Source organism: Rhinatrema bivittatum, chromosome 13 (assembly GCF_901001135.1).
Source record: "Rhinatrema bivittatum chromosome 13, aRhiBiv1.1, whole genome shotgun sequence".
Lineage (NCBI taxonomy): Eukaryota > Metazoa > Chordata > Amphibia > Gymnophiona > Rhinatrematidae > Rhinatrema > Rhinatrema bivittatum.
This window is the reverse complement of record NC_042627.1, coordinates 47,587,635-47,609,700: the sequence shown is the minus strand read 5'-3', so window position 1 is coordinate 47,609,700 and position 22,066 is coordinate 47,587,635. Positions and strand designations below refer to the sequence as shown.

The window sequence follows — 22,066 nt, the reverse complement described above, 5'->3', positions numbered from 1 at the left end:
TTCGGGTCCTCCGACCCATGCCGAATTGGACTATTTCTTTGAAATAGTCCAATTCGGCAAAAACGATTGCACATCACTACTACTAGTATATTTCCCCCTAACATTGAAGATTTAGAAGACAGGACAGGTAAGAAAAGGGTTTTTTTTGGTTCAGCCGGGCTGTGTAGGTGTGTGTCAGAAAAGCCCTTGTTTTATCAATCACGACAATACCCACAAAAACGGCTGCTACAGTTCAATATAAACTGTTTCTCCCTCTACAACACAAAAAAAGGTGTAGATAAATCAGACATTAAATCCAGCATTAGTGTGCATTATTTTTCTGCAAAGAGTGGTAGGAGTCCCTCATATGCACAATTGTCTAGCTTTTGCATACTCATTATCATATTTGCATGCAAACCACAACGCGATAAAGATAACACATTTATTACATGTTAGACCCCATTTATCGTGCCATAAGGCCCTAATGCAGTTTGATGAATGACCCTGTAAGTTAGGGGCGTAACCAGAAAAAGTTAAGTTAGCCAGCTAATTCCAATATTTCAAGTTAGCTAGCTAACTTGGACTTAGATGCATTAAGCCATGATGTTTTTTCAAGGAAGGATTTCCTCTATCACAGGACAGGTGTCACCGTGATAGTGGGACCCCCTCCCCCTTGAAAACATTGCGGCTGTACCTTGGCATTGTTTTGTCTCACAGCAAAATTCAGAAAGGCAAAATAACGCTGCATCGATCCTTTCGACGTGATAGCAGCCCCAACCTCACAGGACCAACATCGTGTTAAAGAGTCATGCCAAAAAATAAAAGAAAAAGATGCGAGGTCAAAGCTGACCTCCCGCTCATCCCAAAGCTACCACTTGAGGTGGCTCAGATCACCAAAGTTAAAAAAAAAAAAATGTACAAAGTAGTTGCATGATGACAGCCGCTCTTCCCTGTCTCCCCTCAACCCCCATTTCTGTATAAATATGGCAATTCAGGTTCCTCCCCTTCCTCTGACCTCCCACCCCCTAATTTAAAAAAGAATTGTTGGCATATAGGGCTCCCATCCACCCAGTCTTAGAATAGATCATTGGTTTCTAATGTACACACCAACCCCCTGATCCCCCCCACACACACACACACTTCTAAAACGAGTCAAAGCAATCCTGCGTTGGGGTACAGGGTGCCTCCTGCACCAGTGACACGGTCAAGTCATTTTAAAAAATGGCGCCAACCGAGCCTGGGGCTAGGGGATGCCCCTGGCCCAAACCCTTTGGCTCTTAAGGTTAAATGTTGGCCCCACCCCAGAGCGCCCTTGACACGCTGCAACTCTGACTTTTTTCCACGTATTGGGTTGCTTATGCAAGTACTTATACATGCAGAATTGGGCCGCTTTAAAATATGAATTGCAGAGGGGAGTAGTAGCCTAGTGGTCAGAGCAATGGGCCCTGAAGCAGGGCAGCCAGGGTTCAATTCCCACTCAGGGATTACTAAATGCAAATTACCTCTTCCTCTAGCAAAATAAATGTGGTGAATAAAATATGAATTGCTCTCGCTTGGCAAAGTTACTCACATATAATTGTTTTGTATTTGGTTTTTTTTTTGGTTTTTTTTTTGTTTTGTTTTTTTAACATGAGCAACTCTTGGGTACTTGCCAGGTTCTTATGGCCTGGATTGGCCACTGTTGGAGACAGGATGCTGGGCTTGATGGACCCTTGGTCTGACCCAGTATGGCATGTTCTTATATACAGCAGCCCAAAGCACCAAAACTGAAATCTCAAAACTGCTTAAGATAGGATATGAAGTTAGAAACCCGACCATCCTTCGAGGTCGCGCAACCCTCTACCAAGATGGTGGTCTTCTTTATGACTGACGAAACCAAAACATCCACCTTACGGGATCTTAAGAGCTCTAAGGCTTCATCTAGTAAAGGGTAAAGCTTTGCATGGGTCTGCTTACCTTCAGCCCTGCCTCAGGAGTGCCCCTCTCCGCCAAGATCAGGGCCTTTGGGAAGAGGAAAGGCCTTTGCCAGATCCTGGAACCACTCCAAAATAGGGTCCTTATCCTCCAGCACTGGCTTCTCAATACCCAGCACCTGGGTAATCATAGCAGGAAAATCTTCCTTCTTGAAGAGCTGAACCATATGAGGATCTTTCCCCTTATCTAGAAGAGTTACATCCGGATCATAATCCAGATCGTCCCCAGGCACCAAATCCCTCACTTAGCCCACCAGGGAGTCTGTTGAACTGTCTTCTCCCTTCAAGTATTCTTGTGCCAGGATGGAGCCCTTGGAGCAGGGCAATAGGGAACCTTGAATTGCCAGACTTCTCTTAGTAGTCAAATACACTTTATGTATCAAGAGAACAAATCCGTATCAAAGGCTTTCACAGAAAGATCCTCTTCCTCCTCATGGGCAACTAAGGAGAAATTACTACTTACCTAATAATTTCCTTTTCTTTAATGAAGATAGGTGGATCCACGACCAGTGGGTTATGTACTTCTACCAGCAGATGGAGATGGAGCAAAGCTGACGTCACGGTATATATACCCCTGTACTGACATCAGCCTGCCAGTATTCTCTTCAAAAGCCCACTGTGGACAAACTTACAAAACTTGGATTATTAACAGACAAACACTGCAGCACTTAGCTAACAGGAAACCAGTGAACTTAGACAAGGAGTGTAATAACACTAGTCTACGAACTGGATTGATCCATACCAGTAACCCTTTGAACACGCAGCTATGCAGGAGGACAATAGCACAAACATCCAGCAGCCGAGGGAGGGAAGGTGGATCCATCTATCTTCATTAAAGAAAAGGAAATCATCAGGTAAGTAGTAATTTCTTCTCTCTTAGCATTCAGATAGGTGGATCCATAACCAGTGAGATGTACCAAAACTGATACAGAACAGGGCGGGAGGCTGCCCGTGGTCCAATCAATACCATATGTGCGAAGGCTGTGTCCTCCTGGGCCTGCACATCCAGGCAGAAATGCTTGGAAAAGGTATGTAAAGAAGACCATATCGCAGCTCGGCAAATCTTGACAGGAGACAGCAATCTAATCTCTGCCTATGACCCTGCCTGAGCCCTAGTGGAATGAGCCCTAAAGTGACTAGGCAACAGTTGTTCAGCATCCACACACACGGCCGTGACTACCTCCCTAATCCAGTGGGCTATTGTAGCCCACGAGGCCAGCTCACCCTGTTTACTCCCACCATGGAGTATAAAACAGCCAGACCATCTACTTGAGAGGTTCTTAAACCTCTACATTACCTCAAGATATGCCTCTTGATATCCAAGGACCGTAACAGGCGATATTCATCCACATCTTTCTCCCTGTCCAGAGTCAGTAGAGAAACTGATTGATTCAAATGAAAATCTGAGACCACCTTTGGCAAAAAAAGACAGAACTGTATCACCCCCGCAATCACTTGGAGAATTGGTTCCTGGCACGACCAGGCCTGTAGTTCAGAGACTCTAAGACAGAACAATTGCCACAAGAAACACCATTTTCAAGATAAGTAACCTCAAGGAAGGCTACGCAGCGGTCGAAAAGAGGGACCTGCCAGAAAATCCAAAAACCAGATTAAGATTCCACAAGGGCACCGGCAACTGCAGGGGAGGACAAAGATACTTCACCCCGTTTTAGAAACGAGCCATATCTGGGTGAGCTGAAAAGGGTCCACCTTCCACTTACCCTTGAAAACAGGCAAGAGCCACCACCTGTGCCTTCAATGAATTAAGGGCCAACCCCTTACTCAATCCATCCTGAAAAAAAGAGTGGGATCTTAACCGAACAAGAATGAATCCCTCGATCCTCACACCAAGCATCAAACACTCACTAACCCACACATAGGCTAAGGAAGTGTCACGTGTAGCAAGTTGACAATCACCGCAGAGGAATATCCAAGTTTCACAGAAACATAGAAATGACGGCAGAAAAAGACCAAGTCAGATCTTTTGAAGAACAGGTCCCTGCCATAGCAGCAACCTATGAACCAGTAATCAGATAGGAGTGTCCAGGAGCCTTTGCAAATCTGCACACCATGGCCTTCTGGGCCAATCTGATGCCACCAAAAGCACCATGCCTGAATGACTCTCAATCCTTCAAATCATTCTGCCCAACCTGGACCACAGGGGAAAGGCATATAGAAGATTGCCCTCCGGACACACCTGCACGAGGGCATTGATGCCCAAGGACCTTTAATCTTTCCTGTGACTGAAAAAGTGCGGAACCTTCACACTGAAATGTCACCAGCAGGTCTAGAAACGGGAGGCCCCAGCATTCCAATATGAGCTGAAATGCCTCACTTGAAAATTCTCATTCTCCTGGGTCCAAACTGTTTGCTGAAAAAGTCCACTCTTACACTGTTTTTTCCTGCAATGTGTGAGGCTGAGTCCTCCTGAAGATGCACTTCTGCCCATTCCATGAGTTGGGCTATTTCCTATGACACATGTTGGCTCTTGGTTCCTCTCTAGCGATTGATGTCCAGACTGCTCGACCCTGCAATCAGTCGACAAATCATAAGCATGTAACCCGGATGGGCTAGGCTTCCAACCGATTAATGCACCAGAGAGACTCTTCTATAGTCCAGCACTCTTGCACTGTCAACTCCTGACAGCGAGCCATCCAATCCTGTGATCGTAGGGAAACCCCCTTCCTTAGATGGTCCACTTGCCACCACCATAGCAGTTGTATGCTGATCTCCACCGGCAGACAAAGCCTTATCGAATTGTCCTAAGACTGTGGACTCCAACGAGCCAGCGGAGTGCACTGAAGAGGGTGCATATTCGCCCTTGCACACAGAACCACCTCTAGGGTGGCCGCCATCAACCCAAGCACATGTAGATAAGACCACACTGTCAGGTGTATTGTTTCTGTTAATAGTCCCAACTGAGCCATCAGCTTCTGAATGTAGCCCTCCAGCAGGAACACCCTACCTTGCTTCATGTCAAACCAAACACTGAGATATTCCAGTGTCTGGGATGGATGTAGATTGCTCTTGGCCAAGTTCACCACCCAACCTAGTTCCTGTAGCAAGGAGGCACCTTGCATGAGACCCGAAGGCTCTCTTCCAGACTCTTGGCCCGAATCAGCCAATCATCTAAGTACAGGTTAACCACAATGCCATCCTCTCTACACTGCCGCAACCACTAACATAAGCTTGGAAGGGTTCTGAGAGGAGACGCCAACTCAAAGGAAGCACTCAAAACGAATGTCACCCCAAAACAGTGAAACGCAGAAATTGTTAATGCTTCAGATGGATGGGAATATGAAGGTACTCATCTGACAAACCCAGGGACATCAGAAATTGTTAGTGTTCGTGGTAGTTGTGGGTGGATCCTTGGGCCGGTGGCAGATGACCATGCCCCCGGGGGAAGATCCCAAGAGGGACCACCGGTTAGGCTCAGAGTATGGAGACAGAGACATACTAGTTCTTTTTATTAAACAGTATCTTGAACCACCAGAGGTGGCAGTGGTGAGCTGGTAATGCCCAGCTGGGCTGTAGTCCCTCAGATACTGGAACAGCGATCCAGGATAACTGAGCTGTAGAGAAACTGAAGATAGTGAGTAGGCAGGGTATGCAGAGTTCAGGAACAGAACCTTGATGGTAACACTCACACAATAGTCTCTTAGAAGCAGCCCAGGAGCTGGAATGAAGTAGGCCCTCGAGGAGCGAGTACCTGGTTCCAGGGAAAGCTCTGAGAGAGATGGTAACTCACTGGTGTTGTAGGCAGCGATGACATCCTGGCAGAAGTGGTATTCAGAAGTAAGTCAGGGAACATGGGCCCTCGAGGAGCGAGTACCGGTTCCAGACTGTGATCTGAAAAGCAAAAGAGAAAGGCGAGGCCCCCGAGGAGCGGGTACCCCTGGTAAGTCCGAGGAGGCAGAGTAGCTAGGATGGTAACCCTTGTCCATGTTAACTCCTTGCTAACTCGATTAGTTAGCGATTTCAGAGACATTAAATATCCGGTGCGGATGATGTCACCTCAGGGGGATGCCCCTGAGGTTTGCGCCACTGCTGGTACTTCAGTGGGGGCCGTGCCGCGTGCGCACCCTTAGGCTGCTGGGAAACATGGCGGATTGCGTCTTGCCGGTCCGGGGACGCCGGAGAACGGCATGATGACACCGCGGCAGCCAAACTTCCAACAGGCAAAGTGGGAGTCGCCAAAGAGGTAAGGAGGGCGGGGTGGAGACGTCGGGCAGCGATGGTCGCAACAGAAACTCCCCCGACTGAACTGCCATTATCATTGAATGTAAGGCTTCTAAGGGAAAACGAATTACCCGCAAATGGCGGTTGAGTCCCTTGAGATCCAGGATAGGGCGAAAGGAGCCCTCATTCTTGGGCACAACTAAATAAATGGAATACTGGCCCACATTTTCTTGTGACATGGGCACTGGAACTACAATCCACAGGCTGAGGAGCCTTGTCAGCATATACTCTACTGCTTGGCTCTTCTGTGGATAGTTACAGGGAGACACCATGAAAACATCCCGAAGGACACTGAGAAAAGAGATGGCTATACTCTGGGCTATCACCTGCAGAACTCACTGGTCTGATGTGATCTCGACTCATCTTCGATAAAAAAAAAAAAAAAAAGAGACAGGTGACCCCTTATCTCCTATTCCCGGGAGTGGGTCAGCACACCTTCATTGAGAGGCTTGGGGGGCACCATTACCCGAGCCTGAACCCTTTCCGAGCTGCCTGGACGAAAAGACTGAGACCTGCCCAAAGGCAGAGTCCTCCAAGAAGCTGCTCCTCTGTAGGGTCGAAAGCATCTGAAGTCCTTAGCATGACCTTTCATGCCAAAGGAGCACAGTGTCTGCTTATTATCCTCTGGTAACCGAGGAACCTGGGACTCACCCCACTTATTGGCCAATTTTTTTTCCAGCTCACTCGAAACAAGAGTTTAAAGGGCAATTTTCTAAAATTAGACTTCAAGATTGTATCGGCAAAACAGTTCCAGAGCCATAGCTGACGCATGGTTGCTATAACTGAAGCCACCCCTCTAGCCAAAGTGCAGATCAGATCGCAGCCCGCAACTGCCAAAAAGGCGTCTGCCAGTTCCATCACTGCCCTGGAATTCACACCAAATTCATTGACTTCCTGAGAGAGAAGTAAACAAAAGCGAGCCACCAGAGAGGAAAAGAAGTTATCTGCAAATTCATTCTCACTGCTTCAAGGCTTGCTTAAGGATGGCCTGCAGGGATAGTCATCCGCTTGGTGACAGCACACACAAGCGCATCCTCTTTCAGAAGCGAAATTGCTCTCTTGCAGTTGGACCAGGGGGTACAGCCCTTCCAAGACTCATTTCCCTTTAAAATTAGCTTCTGGGGCACCCCATTCCAGATCAATCAATGCTTGAATAGTCTCCATAATAGGGAAGAAATATTAGGCTTTATGCCAAGAAATCAAAATGGGATCTTTCTTTGGTTCAGAAATGGAATCAGCCCCCAGCATGCCCAGTATCTTCAATGTCTGGGACTTCAGAGCTGTAACTCATCTCTATGAAAGAAACACAACATCGTTCTAAATGGTTCTAAGCGGGTAAGCATCAGAGTACATCTAGACCTGCTGTGAGTCATGCCGATAGGGACCTGGATGGTACGGATGATGAAGCCGAGCCTTATTGTCTGAGGGATGGGAGAAAATTCCTGCTCTCGGGCCATCGGCGCCATTTTGACTGCCACTCAAAAATGGCGCCGATGGCCCGATTTAAAAAAACCCACCCGACCCTTTAAAGATGACCCCTTAGCTTATCCCACCCTCCCAATCCCCCCAAAACATTTTTAAATTACCTGGTGCTCTAATGGTGGTCCCGGGAGCGATCTCCCGTTCTCGGGCCGTCGACTGCCAATCATAAAGATGGCGCCGATGGCCCTTTGCCCTTACCATGTGACAGGGTATCCGTGCCATTGGCCGGCCCCTGTCACATGGTAGGAGCACTGGATGGCCGCCGCCATCTTTATGATTGGCAGCCGACGGCCCGAGAACGGGAGATCGCTCCCGGGACCACCACTAGAGCACCAGGTAATTAAAAAATGTTTTGGGGGGATCGGGAGGGTGGGAGAAGTTAAGGGGTCATCTTTAAAGGGTCGGGTGGGTTTTGTTTTTTTTTTTAATCGGGCCATCGGCGCCATTTTTGAGTGGCAGTCAAAATGGCGCCAATGGCCCGAGAGCAGGAGATCGGTCCCCGCGCCCCCACTGGACCACCAGGTACTCGTAAAATGTTTTGGGGGCGTTCGGGGGGGTGGGGGAAGGTAAGGGGTCAATTTTAAAGGGTCGGGCCTCACTAAAAAAAAAATTAACGATGTGAATCAGAACCGATTCCGATTTGCATCTCCAGCGATCAGATTTTTTTCTCCCTCCAGCCGAACCCAATCGTTAAGACAATCGGGCACACGATTCACATCTCTAATAAGGAATGCGACTTCGTTTTCTTAAATCTTTGCATCGCCGATTCTACTACAATTGAAGCATGAGGTAATTGTGGTATAGAGTACAGTGATGTTTTCCTCATACGGAATTTTATGTCCGTCTTCCTGGATACCGCTGAGATTGCATAAGGTGTTTCCCAGGATTTTTGTAAGGCGGAGTGCAGGATTTCTTGTGGTGGAAGAGATGTTGGTTCTCCTGGAGTATCAAAAACCTTTAGGAGACCAAGGGTTTCTGATCTAGGGTCTGTCTCTTTTTAGACCTCTAGATGCAGTATTGTACCCAATTTTTCCAGAAATTTTGGGTATGTAAGGTCTTCCGGAGGGGAATACGGCTCTTGAGGTTGTTCCTGTGGATCCAATGGGAATCCCGTAGATGATGATGGGGATGTTTGCGGTGAAGGAGAATCAAAAGATGTATCCTGTTTATAAATCGGTGAAGTTGGTCGGTTGACTACAGGAGATGTAGGAGGCTCCACTGACGGTTCTTTGTCAGTCTGTGTCTTATGTTCCGGAGAACTGCCAGAGGCAAGATTAGCCATTTTGAAGGATGACTGAAGTGTTTCATAAAATCCTGCCAAAGACTGTGACAATTGATAAAATGCCTCTTTTGTACAAGGGGGCATTATTGTCCGCCCATAGGGTTCTTGTGACTCACATGCTTTCAGTTGCATTGGAGTGGTCTGAGGTAATTTACTAGACACTTTATGGACTTTCTGTTTCTTTCCACAGATTGTGTGCATTGAATCCTCCAAAGCTGTAGAAGCGTTAGAGGAATCAACTTGTATTACCTCTCTGTGGGAGAAGGTATTTGAAGTTGGTACATGAGATGATTTAGAAGTCGAAGGGCTTACTTCCCATGTTGCACTCCTTTTTCCAGACTTTCTGTGGTGGGAGTGCCGTGAGTGCTTATGATAATAGTGTGATGACGAGTCTGTATGATTTGTACGTGAAGATGGTGATCGCTTTCTACGTTTTATTGTATACTCTGTCAAAGTAGCTCTCGAAGAGAGGGAAGTACCTGAACGAGGTGGGGATAGCGATGGAGAGGTGGAATAAGATCTTCTGGAATGTCCACATCGTCGCTTTAACCCATGATCTGGTGATTTGTGCGCCGATTTGGGTTTGTGCGCAGAACTAAACTTGTGCGCATATCTTTTTTGTTCCATGCACACAGGAGTCTATGGCGCCATGCTTACAGACATGTCCTGCTCCGTGCACGTAGATGTCGTTGGCGCCGTGCACGCAGGGTTCTTCAACGCCGTGCGCGCAGAAGTTTTCTGGGTCATGCGCGCAGGGTCTTTTGGCGCCCTGCGCCCAAGTGTCTTGTGCGCCAATCTCTCTTCAGGCGCAGAAGTGTCATGCGTCTCATTTACGTTATGCGCATAAGGCATTTTAGGCGCAGAAGTTGTAGGCGCTTGGATGTTTGGCGCCAGTGTCTCTTGCGCCGGCAATTCTAGGTCTGTGGATTTTTTAAAAACCAATGGCCCTTGCTGGTTTGCCAAGTCCTTACCTCCAAATTTGGAGTATTGAGGGTCCCACGACAAAGCCCTCTTTTTTGAGGGAACCTGTAAAGAAACAGGGCCAGGTGACGAATGACCCTCCGATGAGGCAAAGAGTTCCTGAAGTCTGTAGGCCCGTTGTTTCAGGGCTCTTGGAGACATTCTTGAACAATGCTCACAATCCTTACGATTGTGATCTGGCCCCAGGCATCGGTAACATCAGTCATGGCCATCCGTGACCGACATTACCTTACTGCAATTACAGGGTTTAAACCCCGATTTTGACATTTCTATTTTTTTTTTTTAATGCTGAGAAGAAGAACAGCTCCGCATGCGATCCCGCTCGCGGAAAAAAAACAGACTGAGGAGATTCCGTTACTTTCCTGCGCAGGAACACACGCGCAGCCGCAGAGAGCAAAACTCTAATCTCTGCTTTGACAAGCTCCACCTCCCGGACCTGATTGACAGATCCCATGACAGCATGGCTAATTCAGCCCTGCTATCGACGGGAAACACATACTACCCAATAATTAAAATGGTAGTCAATCAAGAAAAATGAACTTAAAAAGCCACCTTTACTTACCCTCTCCAGCAGTTCTCCTACTCCTTTCCCTTGCAGGCCACACCAGAAGCAGCAGTAGCTGCTAAAGCTGTCCTCACAGTCCTCTTCCTTAGGGACCACAACCAGTCTCTTCTCTCTCTCACACATACACACACACACACACACCAGTCACACCCTCAGGATCAGTTTCTGTCTCTCACACACCAATCATCTCCCCAACCAGTTTTTCTCTCTCACACACACACAGGCACATACATACCAATCATCACCCTGATCAGTCTCTCTCACACATACACATGTCACCTCTCTGGCCAGTCTCTCTCAATCACACAATTCTCTCGCTCTCTCTTACTTACACACAGGCTTTCAATCACACACATGCTCACTTACAAACAGGCTCAATCACACACATGCCCTCTCTCACAGCCACACGCCAGCCAAAAACATGCTCCATCTCTCTCGCACACACACATTGACACACACAGACACCCTCCCTGACTCACATATACACCACACACACATACAAAAGCACCCTCCCTGTCTCACATATATACCACACACACATACAAAAGCACCCTCCCTGTCTCACATATACGCCACACACACATACAGAAGCACCCTCCCTGTCTCACATACACATTACACTCTCACAGAAGCACCTTGCTTTCAGACTTGCAGCATTTTTCACTTTTACTAAAAGTGAAAGTGATGCTCCCAACTGTTAAATAAGAAAACCACATTCCTATCAGAAGGCGAAATGACACCCTTCCTTCAGGTTCTGTCCTCCCAAGGGACAGCCACCCACACCGTACAGCTTCTCGTTTTACGCTTTCAGGCAATAAAGCAAGTGTCTTTCTTCAAACTATCAGTCATATGATTATTCATGTGGGAGATATGGAACAGAAACACATCCTTAGTCAGCTTCCCTTTTAAATGGGAAGATTCCAGTCTTAGTCATTTAAAAATATACATTTTCTAAAGGCTTAAAAAAAAAAAACAAAAAAAAAACAAAACCGTTTCAGATTGGAACTATTCTAGTCTTCAAGCTTAAATTATGCTTCCAAACCCCCCCCCCCCCAATCTGGCATCAGTATCTTAAATTTGTGATTTTGCTGAGATGAACATTTTAAATACTTTTTTTTTTTTGCTTTAGTATTTGTTTCTACCCACTTTGTTACATTTTATTTTCCAGAAGAGGGATGCTTAAAATTCAGTAATTTCATCTTTCATCCAACTTTTCAAAAGTTGCGCTATATGTTTTATCATATTTCATTTTTTTTTAAACTGGCAGATTCCTCTCTCACATACATATCACATACACACACACACAGAAGCACCATTCCTTTCTCACATACTCATCACATACACACCACATCTCACATACACACAGAGAGAAGATCAGCGCAGCCAGTCTAGCTGATCACGTGGCCAAAGAAAGGAAGATCAGTGCAGCCAGAGACCAGGCACCAAGACTTAGGGTGTGCCGCGGCAGGCAACCAGCCCTCGACTCGCCCTGCCTCCCCCCCCACCCCCCCCCCCAATGCCACCCTCCCAACGCCCCCCTGGTGGTCCAGCGGAGGGCCCGGGAGTGATCTGCCGCTCCCGGGGCCTTGGCTGCCACTAACCAAAATGGCGCCGGTGGCATTCAGCCCCTACCATGTGACAGGGGCTACCGGTGCCATTGGTTGGCCCCCGTCACATGGTGGGGCTAAAGGTCACCGGCGCCATTTTGCTTAGTGGCAGCGGAGGCCACAGAAGTGGCAGATCGCTCCCGAGCCCTCCGCTGGACCACGAGGGGGGGCTGGCAGAATTTTGAAAGGGCACTTTTTGCCCTTTCAAAATTCTGCCGCCTGCCGCGGCACCCCCTAAGTCGCGGCGCCCTAGGCACAGGTTGCCGCAACCAACACCTATCACGTGATTGGGGTGACCGGAGCATGCCCGAAGCCCCGATAGGCCAATCCGCCCCTGGTTTATCATATATATTAACAGACAGTATCAAAAAGAAACAAATAAGGTACAACAGATAGTAAAGTATAACCAAACGTCAACACCTCTCCTCTTGTGTCCCTTCAATGTTAGAGTGACTCAGGGGGTAATTTTCAAAAGGAGTTGCGTGCGTAAATTTAACAACTATTGTAGCAATTTTCAAAAGCCTACTTGCTCGAGTACAATGCATTTATTCAACTAAATCTCAGTTTTACTGGAGTAAATGGGGTTTTTTTTAAAGTCAGGCCCTAAAGGTTTTTGCTCATTCTGTGTCCATTAAAAAAATGTTTAGTACAAAGAGCCCTTCTTGTCATGAATATATAACATTTCTGTTTGCTTTTAGTTAATGAACCCACACAACATGGATAACCAATTTTTCTGCTTTCTTTTCAGGACCAGAAAGTCTTAAAGCAGATGTAAAATAGCCAATTAACTATAAGTACAAAATTATATACCTTTTCAATAGACTCTTCCATACACCTCTCATATTCTTCATCTTTTAATCGGTTTAGGAATCGTTTCTTTTCTACATAGTCTTCACTCTTTAGGATTGCTTCCAACTGCTGAACTTTAGCCAGACGTTTTACTTCTTCTCTTCGTATGTTTTCTTTGCGTCTCAGTTCTACTACTATTTTTTCTTGTTGACGCTGAGAGAAATTGTGCTTTGAAAGCTACAAAATTTAAATAACATACATTATTTTTAAAACACAGAATTCAATAATAAAACAAAACTTGTGCAATCCCACAGATTTTACTTTATCTCCAGCTTTACTTGTTTCACCATAAAAACCTCATGTCAATAGAACAGGCATAGTGTAGGAGACTGCAAAATAGTTGAGATTTTTATTATAATTGATCGCTTGCTACAGGAATTGAAGAGTCATTCCAAAAGAAATATCTATGCTATAGTAAGGAAGTGATACTCTGATATTAAATAAGCAATAAAGCAAAACAGTGCACATAGCAACCTTAGAACTGCCAGAATTTTCAAATTATTAAAGATGTGTGTGTGTGTTTGGAGGGGCAAGGGACACATTTCTTAATATCTTACTGAACATATGAAGGGACACAATGAAAGAATTGGTAATAAAAAAGGGAGCTCCTCCCAGGTACAACTCAAAATTAAGTGGTAAGTCTGCTACTTGGTACAAGCACTTCTAGCCACCACGCTCTGGCTTTGGTCATTTCTTCTTCTCTATAGCTGGCAAATTAAGTCAAGCTACAGAGGAATATCTGCACAAGAAAAGCGTGAGAGAAAAGGAAAACGAGAAAGGAAGAAAAAGAACAAGGAACCAAAGAATGGAAGGAGGACAAAAAGGGAGAATGCAAACAGAATGAAAAAGGTTACAAGACAGAAGTGGAGGAGGAGTATATCCCTAACTGTCCATTTCAGCTCCTGATTGTATTTTAAGAAAAATCTGACTTGCCAACACAAGCCGATCTAATTCAGCAAAGCAATTTTAAATAGAGACATAACATGGGATGTTGAATTTCACATAGATAAAAAGGTTAACTACAATCTACAAGCAATAATTCATATACACATTGATATTTAAACAAGATAAATCATGTTTTTTGCATGAATCTGGAGGGCTTTTCACAACTCCGGCCCTACAGAAAATGTGCTCATCTTTATCGGCGCGAGATCATAAATTTTCAATGACAGATCCCAAGGCCGAAATCCACCTTTGCTTCAAAGTGCAACGCAATCGCTCCAGGTGCGGGCTCATTATGGTGCCTCCGGACAGTTGGCCATATCTAACCAGCCAGTCCGACTATATGCGCTTTTCAGCCTTGGTTGAAAAGAGCCACAAAGACAATGCAAGTTCATATAATCGCAAACTCACAAGCAGCTTTCTTTAATAGATAAATAAGTAGATGGAAATTTTTATTATTTCTAAAGCAAAGAGAACACTTAAAAATCTATTATTTCTGCCAACGTTCCTGAAATAAAACTGGCGCCTAAATTAATATATCTCCGAGCAACAACTGACTAGAAAAAAAAAATAACAGCAAAAACTCACCTTCATCTTGACAGGAAGGATTTAAGCCCACCAATAGAAGTACAGAATATATAAAAAGGGTGGAATTTATGAGATTGCTGAACGAATTGAGTACAGTTCCCGCACACCCCACCAACTTCTTCCTCCGCTTCACCGCTGTTGCCCTGGTAACAAAGATCGGTACCACCCCCGTTGCCTTTACCTACATCGCAGTTATCTTCGTTTTGATTGGGCGAAACGATTCCCAGCCAGCTAATATCTTCTTGGTTTTCTTCGGGCTGTATCCGAGCAACTGCATGTAAACAGGAAGTGGAAACGTCATTTTTTTCTGCGTCTGGTTCCTTTCGGTTTATCTCTTTACTATTACTACTTCTACTTGTCTCTTTCTCTCATGTTTTTGGTCGGCTTTTTTTTTAACTGTGGAGTTTAGGCTAGGGAGTCTACTTTCTGGTTTGCTCTTGGGTTGGGTAAAAAGAGAGATGTTTCTCTCGTCAGAAAACCTTTCAGTAATATTATACTGTTGAACAAATTAACATGGTGAAATGGTATAATATTAATGAACATTGGACACTACCCCAATGGACTTTGGGGGTGATAGTGTCTGGTGATCTGAAGACAGCAGAGCAATTTGTAAAGCTAGAAGGATACTGTGCTGCAAAAAGAGAGGAATAACCAGCAAGAAAAAGAAGGTGATAATGTGCTTGTAGTGGTCTTTGGTGAGGCCTCACCTAGAGCAGTGATTCCCAACCAGTGTGCTTTCAGACCTGATTACATGTGCTACAGAAAAGTCACCACTGCCTGCTGCTCATTCTGAGTACTGGGAACAGCAGCAGTGGACATCTAGCTTTCACATGTGGCAGTTAAGGTAACGAACTGAGGGGATCATTTATCAAAATGTGCTAACGTGTTTTTGCATGCATTTAGGGTGTATGGTGTGATGAAAATCCAGCCTAGCCTAGCCATGGGGGGGGGGGGAGAGAGAAACTAGCCATAATGCCCTCTCCCTAGATAGGTATTTATATCCCTATGGGAGGCCCACCTAGTAACTCGAGGTGAGGTTTAGGTATTAGTGTAGGGGGTTAGGGGCCACTTTGACATTCGTGAGACCACTGTTCTAGTGGGTCTAGTGGTCTCTTGTGAAGATTTGATGACCTTCGGAGAGAGGAAACTCACCCAAAGCTGAGATTGGTGCAGTGTTCTCTCCACCTAGCTTGATGGACTCTCTACCTGGGTAACATCAAACTAGGTGGAGAGAACATTGCACCAATCTCAGCTTTGGGTGAGTTTCCTCTCTCTGAAGGTCATCAAATCTTCACAAGAGACCACTGTTCTGTTCGTACGTCTCACACTGAATGTCAGAGTGGCCCCTAACCCCCTACACTAATACCTAAACCTCACCTCGAGTTACTGGGTGGGCCTCCCATAGGGATATAAATACCTATCTAGGGAGAGGGCATTATGGCTAGTCTCTCTCTCTCTCTCGCTCTCGCTCTCGCTCTCTCTCTCATTAGCGCAAATTGCAATAAACTGTCTATTAGCATAAAACATGCCCCTTTTGCTATCGCATGGGATGATAAATCCAGGCCTGAGCCAGCTGCCTGCACAATATAGACTTCTTCCATCTTTTGCACTTATTTATAGAGGGAGCTAGTCCACTGTGATGGGTTCATGTGTTTTTTGTCCCATTTTCTCCTTTTGTTTTTGAATTTGGAAGACTGGTGAAACTTCTTTCAGTGCATCCCTAGCTCTTCTTTTCATGATACAAGTCCTTTTCACATCTGCACTGCTTGCCCGCTGAGGTTAAAATGCCACACAATATTTTTGTTAATGTAGATTTGCCTTGGGCTCGAAACATATGGGAAACACTGATCTAAAGTACTGTGTTCAGTTCTAGAGGCCATATCTAAAAAAGAATAGAGATAGGATGGAAGCAGACCAGAGGAAGGCAACCAAAACGGTATGGAGACTTGTAGCATATTCAGGCCACCAGCAGCCTCAGGAATAACCAAGGAACACAATGGGACTTGGCTAACTTATTTCTAGTGCAAGTATTTATTTATGGTGCTTCAAAGTTACAGAAATCAAATTAGTAGCTCACCTTGCATCAGGCATAAATATCAGGTAGATATACTGCGTATAGTGTACTGTGAGCCCTGCCAGCTCCCTGCCCAAGATTTCTAGACTTGGGTTCTTATGGTAGGGTTCTTGAATCTCCTTTCATCCAGAATCATTTGTGGTGTTCTGCCTTAAGGAGGACTGGTTTAAAACCCTGAGCCAGAGTTCTTAAAGTAGAATGAGGGAGTTGTCAATATATTCCATCACATTCCCGCCCCCTCAGCTTGGCCTTATCAAGTCAAGCGTCCAGATGTGCCTGGGGCATACCCCAGCTCTGTCTCAAGTGCCTCACTCCTTTGGCTGTACTGTCCTCAACACCCATGAGTTTTCTCCATAAGGTTGCAAAATGGGGATAATCTCAACCCAGGACTATTGGGTACGGAAGCTTGAGGAGGATAGGCACTTCTAGCATGGCTTGTCCTGCGGTGATTGGCAAGAGAACTTTGGAGGTTGAATACTTCTGTTCGTCCACATATATACATGACAATGTCTCTATTTTCTTATTAGTGATGTGACCTTGACATAGTAAGTCCTAGTGAATTAGCATTTTGCTACAGCTGGAATATACCAAGGCCTGGGTAGCATCTCCACCTGGACTGCAAAGTCCTTAAATCGTGCATGTGGGAGACCAACAAAATTGCAGCTTTGGAGTTTTAACAACCTGTGCTCCCAAGCGTTTTCCCATGTGTCATTAACATTCTGGGGCTTTGTTCCCGTTCTTTGCTCCTTCTCACTTTTTTCTGCTAACGTGCGTTCACACTCCAGGTCATCAAGCTGAGGACATTCTTCTTTTGAATTACCTGTTTTTTAGAAAGCACACTCCCTTAGGGCAGGTCGGGTTTCTGCCCTACCTGGTTCACAAGGGGACAAAAAGAGGGTCTGCAAGGCCCCCGGTACTGGGTTGTTCCCACCTCTCCTGATTCCCCTTTTTTTGGGGGGTGGGGGATTGTGGGTTGTCGCTGCTTCTGAATGTTATTTTTAAGTATATGTACTTCTTCCTTGGGCATTGTCTAGGTCACCAGCTTAACGTCCACAGGCACGCTTCGGCCATACAGACAATCCTTTGCCAAGTGCCCTTTCTGTCCACAGTTAAAACACGTGGACGACATTGGCATCTGGAAGCCAGATACGTAGGCCAAGCTCCCTACCTTAGAGGTTCATTGCCGAGGTCCTCTGTCATCTGTACCATGCCAGGGAATTGTTATGGGTTGTCTCTCTAAGCCCATTATACCAGCAGGTATTGACTTTGCCTGGTGGAAGGTTTCCATGACTTCCAGGGTTCTCTCCAAGGTGAGCCCAGTGTGTCGCAGACCCAAATCCACATGGGCCAGTCTAGACTGTGTAGGAACTGCTCCAGGAGTTTCTAATGGGCTACTTCCAGTCCTGACCTTGCCTCTGGCTGGAGCCACTTCCAACCAATATCTTTCAATCGGTGACAGAGTTTCTGGGACTCTCCCTGGGCTATAAGGCAGCTTGCCAGAACTGCTTCCAGTAATATTCTGGGCAGTAGCCAGCTCTCTGTATTATAGTAGCTTTCATGTCCTCCTAGGAAGCCCTCCCATCTGGATTGGCTGCCTGGAATGCCACTTGACTCCTCCTGGTGAACAAATTAGCCAAGTAAGTTGTCCAGCTGGTCTCTGGCCAGACCAACAGGTGGTTGGTCTGCTCAAAGTTCTTTAGAAAGATCTCTAGGGGGGGTGCTCTAACCAGCCGATGCAGTCTGACGCATAACTGAAGAGCTCCGCTCTCCCCGAGCCCTTAAATCCAGCGATTCGGCACTAAATCCCGGCTTTTTCTCCCTAAATCGAGCCCGACCGCACGGAGGAACTTTTCGCCCTCTTTGTATTATGACCACGAAAAGAAAAACCGCCGACCTTTGCCAATTTTCCTACAGGAAAGGCCAGGAGGACGCAGGCCAAGATGGCACCGCTCGAGACAGGCAGGAACCAGAGGCGGTCGCGGCCTCCCCGGACACTATGGGAGACACTATCGACCCAGAAACGCTGTCAGCCGCGGCTCTACTAACTAGAGAAGAAGCCCAGCAATGGTTCATAGAATTGCGCGCTGACCTGAAACAAAACAAACTGGACATAATGGCGTCCGTTGCCGACCTTAAAGAAGACATGGCGGTGCTTGGGAACAGGGTGGACGAAGTGGAAAGTCGCACTGACAGCCATGGGGATGCTATTAATCATCTTCATACTCTGCAAACTGCTGTAACTTCGGATGTTCAAGCCCTACAAGATAAGGTGGAGGACCTCGAGAATAGGAGCCGGAGGAACAATCTCAGGATACGGGGGGTTCCGGACACTCCTGACTTTGATGATGCACGCGAGGTGGCTACTCAAATCTGTATTTTTTTGCTATCTCATGGCCACAAGAGTGCCGATGGCTCCACTACAGCTGCAACTACCCCAGAGGTATGTTTTGAACGCGCGCACAGATCATTAGGGCCGAGACGGGAGCAACGGCCCAGAGATATAGTGCTGTGCTTCACTAGCTTTCCTGTGAAAGACAAAATTTACAATATTGCTCAGCGGATGAAAGAAATTAAATGGCGCAATCATATCCTTTCTGTATATCAGGACCTATCACCTGTTACCCTTAAGAAGTGTTATGAACACAGAAGAGTTATGAACTCAGAGAAGTAACAGCCAGCTTACGGGCTAATGACATCAAGTACCATTTGGGCTCACTTTCCAAACCCAAGGAGTCTCCTACAAAATTGCCACGGTAGAGGAAGCCGTCGAGGCCTTTACTAAGGCGCAGCTTCGCATCTCCTTCCAAGTCTCCAAAATGGCGGTGGCACCGCAGAAGATGGATACAGCTCCACACTGGCAGAGAGCAGAAAAAGGTGGTAAGGGACTCCACAGACAATCTGATCACTGGCGCCCACCACTTCCTGAGCAAGGATAATAAAATGTCTCCCAATCTTCGAACTTTGCCTTTTCACATATTTGGCAGGAAGCCATACACACTTTACTTGAGGTGAACAGTCTCTTTAAAGGATAGTCTGTGCTAGAGTGTAGCTTTAACTTCAGCATACAGTTCATAATGGGGTTTAAGTTCCTTATGAAAATTGCAATGTTGGTTTCTTTTCTTTAACTGTTTATTTCATATCTCTGAGGAGCTTGGTGGGGAGCGGGCGAGATGGAAGTGGACTGTTTTGCATCTGAGGACGCAGTCCCCCAGGAGGTTGGTATCCCGTAGAAGGATATGGAGATACCTTAGGATTAATTGGGAACACACCGGGTTTCATGGGCACTATTTTCATTCTGGAAGGGGAAGGGATATTGGAGAGGGAACCAGGAACAACATGGTTATGTAATGGGTGGATCTGTTTCTGGGTCTCATATTCTTTTAATGGGCTGCATGCACCATTTATCAGACCTTGCGTATCTGATATCTGCTTAAGGGGTAAATGGCGACTAGAATTTGTTCTCTCAATGTGAAAGGTCTCAATACACCCAGAAAACGCATGCTTCTTAAGAAAGAGCTTCAAAGGCAAAATGTAGGAATTGTGTTCCTTCAGGAAACCCACGTTCGCAAACACCACCAGCGTCTTTTGATTTTCCCACACTACTCAACAACACACTGGGCAGCCATTGGGTAGGGATCCTATTTTCCCTCGACTTTTGTGTATGATGAGATTATGCATGTATATGACCCACAAGGTAGATTTATTCTGGTAAAAATTAGTGTGGGAAAACAGGTTCTCACACTGCTCAATGTCTACTTCCCGAATACCAATCAATTGCCTTTTCTACAGGCTCTTGATTGTTTACTGCAGCAACACATAGAGGGAGAACTCATCATGGGTGGTGATTTTAATTTTGTACAAGACCCTTCTTTAGACTCTAATTCCGGTAAAACTGCGGCTACTACACTTAGGCAGCAGTGGCTTATTTTATGACCACCTGGAGCATAGTAGACATATGGAGAGTAAGGTATCCTCATTCACGCTCCTATACCTTCTACTTTCATCCACACTGCACTTACTCACGAATTGACTATTTTTTTCAATATCAAAATCAGGTTAGACGGGCGGGCATTGATAATATCACATGGTCTGATCATGCCCCGATATGGGCCGAATGCCACTTTCAAGACACAGGTCAGGGTTATCGCCCCTGGCGCCTAAATGATAGTCTCCTTAAAGATTCAGAATTTGCTGTCACATTAGAGGGCCATATTTCTAATTATTTCAGGGACAATCAGACTGATAACATGTCACCACTAACGATACGGGAATGTTCCAAAGCTGTTATTAGGGGTTTTTGTATCGCACGAGCTACTTACTGTAATAGGAAGCGGGAGGAACAGCGCACCTTGCTGCTAACGGAATTGACACACCTGACTCAACGTCACAGTATTACCAATTCTGCGGCCCTTTACCAGCAAATCTTGAAAATCAAGGTTAGGTTGAGGGCTACAGATGATACAGCAATTAGCTACCATCTTACATTGTTGAAACAACAATTTTTTGAAGGGGGAAATAAGGCCGTCAAATATTTGGCAACTTGGCTGCGAGCCGCCAGGACTCAAACCATAGTGGCAAAAATTCTGACTAGCTCAGGACAGACTGTAACCACGTCTGCTGAAATATGTAAATCCTTTACTGATTTTTATGCCCAATTATATTCACAGGATGATTCTATAATGAGCAAGCATATTGACGAATATTTGCAGTCGGTGACCTTGCCAGCCCTCACAATAGCACAACAGGAGTTCTTGGACAGACCCATAGAGGCTACTGAAGTCCTGGCCGCTATCAAAACTTTAAAGCCTGGCAAAGCACCCGGACTGGACGGCTATACTGGTTCCTATTACCATAAATTTGCCAAGATACTAGTCAGCCCCTTAACTGATTCCTTCAGTTCATTATTAGAAGGCTCATCCTTCACTAAGGACACTAACACAGCAGGCATCACTGTCCTAGCCAAGCCAGGTAGAGATCCAACCCGGTGTAGTTCCTATCGACCGATATCTCTGATCAATATAAATTTAAAAATACTAGCTAAGGTGTTAGCTGCCAGACTTAATGGAGTACTACCTGGGCTGGCTCATAATGATCAAGTAGGTTTTGTACCCGGACGCTTGGCAGCGGATAATGTCCGCAGAATAGTGGACATTATAGATTTAGTACATCATGACAAAACACCGGCAGTCCTCTTCTCATTGGATGCTGAAAAGGCTTTTGACCTTGTTCATTGGCAATTCCTTTTTCAGACCTTACGAACTATGGCCTTCGGCCCCTCCTTTATTTCCTGGCTGCTAAAGTTGTATGAGCAACCTTATGTCAGGGTCAAAGCCAATGGCAGTTATGGGACGCCTTTTGCTATTAAGCGGGGGACATGCCAAGGCTGTCCGCTTTCTTCGCTACTGTTTGCCCTCTTTCTTGAACCTTTTACCACCAGGATAAGAGGGGCTGATGACGTTCGAGGTATTTACAAAAATGGCACTCACTTTAAGATATCATTATTTG

General features: G+C 45.9%; 1 protein-coding gene across 3 annotated transcripts in view; it reads right to left on the bottom strand.

The window, feature by feature from the left end:
* MNS1 (meiosis specific nuclear structural 1) overlaps positions 1-14,657 on the bottom strand; it is a 154,615-nt gene extending 139,958 nt beyond the window's left edge. Inside the window, exons 1-2 of one of the 3 annotated variants that reach the window (XM_029575319.1) lie at positions 14,488-14,657; positions 12,919-13,134 (exon numbers count right to left, since the gene is read on the bottom strand). In XM_029575319.1, the coding sequence (XP_029431179.1) occupies positions 12,919-13,134; positions 14,488-14,493 (222 nt within the window). In that variant the 5' untranslated portion in view covers positions 14,494-14,657. Of the gene's footprint in view, positions 1-12,918; positions 13,135-14,149; positions 14,241-14,310; positions 14,435-14,487 lie in introns of those variants that run through there. The other 2 variants (XM_029575320.1, XM_029575321.1) reach the window with 2 other exon arrangements.
* Between the last annotated feature and the right edge of the window lie 7,409 nt (positions 14,658-22,066).